Genomic DNA, 1,659 nt, shown 5'->3' with positions numbered 1-1,659 from the left:
GGAAATTAAAGCAAAACTGAACCCTTGGGACTTCATCAAGATAAAAAGCTTCTGCAAGGCAAAGGAAACAATCAAGAAAACTAATAGGCAACCGACAGAATGGGAAAAGATAGTTGCAAATGACATATCAGATAAAGGGCTAATATCTCCCTCATTCTTAATCGGTCTTTGGATTTATTTTCTGTTTCAAGTTCATACCTTTGAGATCTCCACATATCCTTTCAGCAACTCTAGCAACACCACCCATTAATGGGGTAGTCAGCAAGAAGAAGATGAAGAGACCTAGAAGAAATCCCAACTCAGCAGGCTTCATGATGCAGCAAGCAGTAGGTAGGAGAGTCTTGGTATTAACTGATGTTATATTTCGGACTTGATACTTGAGCGGGCTGAGCACACTTACCCCAAGGGCCAGGACTGGGCATTACTAGGTGTTGAGTTGAACAGTGAATGCTTGAGTACCCAACCATGACGCTGAAGGTCCCAAGCTGATTAGACCCCTGATTGTGAGTCCCATGCTCATCTGGAAACCATAGAAATAAAGGATTAGAGCTGCTAGCATAAGTTTAATCATGGAGGATAGAATGATTAGAGCAAAAAATTAAAAAAGGATTGCTTCCTTTCTTCTCTTCAACCTTCTACAATAAGGAAGAGATGGATTCTGGTGAAACAGGAAGAATGTAATAAAAACAATAATGGTGATGATAGTAACTAACCCCCATGGTACTTCCTACATGCTATGCTCTATCTATCACTATCTACAAAAAAATCATTACATTTCAAAAAAAATCACATGCACCCCATGAGTTAGGTGCAATTATTATCATCATAGATGAGGAAACTGAGGCTGAGGTCAACTTATATGTGCAAGGTCACCCATCTATTATGTAAGTGGAATCAAAATTTGAACTCACTATACCTAGGAATATGGGACAACTTTATTTTTTCTTGGTTTTGTTTTCTTGTAAGACTTTTGAAACTTTGACTTTTATATTTATATTCTTTTTTCACCTTAAAAAAAAAAGTCAGCTCCATGCCCAGCATGATGCTCAACATGGGGATTGAACCCACAATGCTGAGGTCAAGACCTGAGCTGAGATCAAGAGTCAGAAGCCCAACCAATTGAGCCATCTAGGTGCCCCTCACATTTATACTCTTAAACTACCTGAAGTTGATTATTTTTGGTTAAGCATGAAATAATGGTCCCATTTCATTTTTCAATGACTTCAGATCCATTTGTTGATGCATTCCTCTTTTATCCAATTATATGATAACTTCTCTTATATGTGTGGGATTATTTCCGAGATCTTTATTTCACTCTACTGTATGTTGCTGTCCCAAAGTCTTCTTAATTACTTGAATTCAGTATTAAGATTTTGCATATTCACATAAATTTTAGGGTTGATTTGTCACGTGCTTCAAAAGATCTATCTTGGGTTTTGATTTAATTGCATTGGATTTACAGGTCAATTTGAAGAGAATAATATCCTTATAATATTATCTTTGGTATATACAGTATTTCCTCATGTGTGCTGGTTTTCTTAATATCTTCCAAGAAAAGCTTTGGATATTTCCCAAATACGTCTTGTAATATTATTTATATTTAATATTATTGTAAATGGTACCTTTAAACATTATATTTCTATTGTTTTTGATGTACAA

The 1,659-nt window shown here is 35.7% G+C and overlaps 1 protein-coding gene across 1 annotated transcript in view; it reads right to left on the bottom strand.

Moving 5' to 3' along the window:
- The window catches only part of SPINT4 (serine peptidase inhibitor, Kunitz type 4), a 2,890-nt gene extending 2,559 nt beyond the window's left edge, over positions 1 to 331 (bottom strand). The window contains exon 1 of the mRNA XM_029919205.1: positions 199 to 331. Within this exon, the coding sequence (XP_029775065.1) occupies positions 199 to 313 (115 nt within the window). The 5' untranslated portion in view covers positions 314 to 331. The remainder of the gene's footprint in view (positions 1 to 198) is intronic.
- Positions 332 to 1,659: the final 1,328 nt, after the last annotated feature.

The sequence above is a fragment of the Suricata suricatta genome, chromosome 12 (genome assembly GCF_006229205.1).
Source record: "Suricata suricatta isolate VVHF042 chromosome 12, meerkat_22Aug2017_6uvM2_HiC, whole genome shotgun sequence".
NCBI lineage: Eukaryota > Metazoa > Chordata > Mammalia > Carnivora > Herpestidae > Suricata > Suricata suricatta.
The sequence above is the reverse complement of the archived record's forward strand: the minus strand, read 5'-3'. Positions and strand labels throughout refer to the sequence as shown.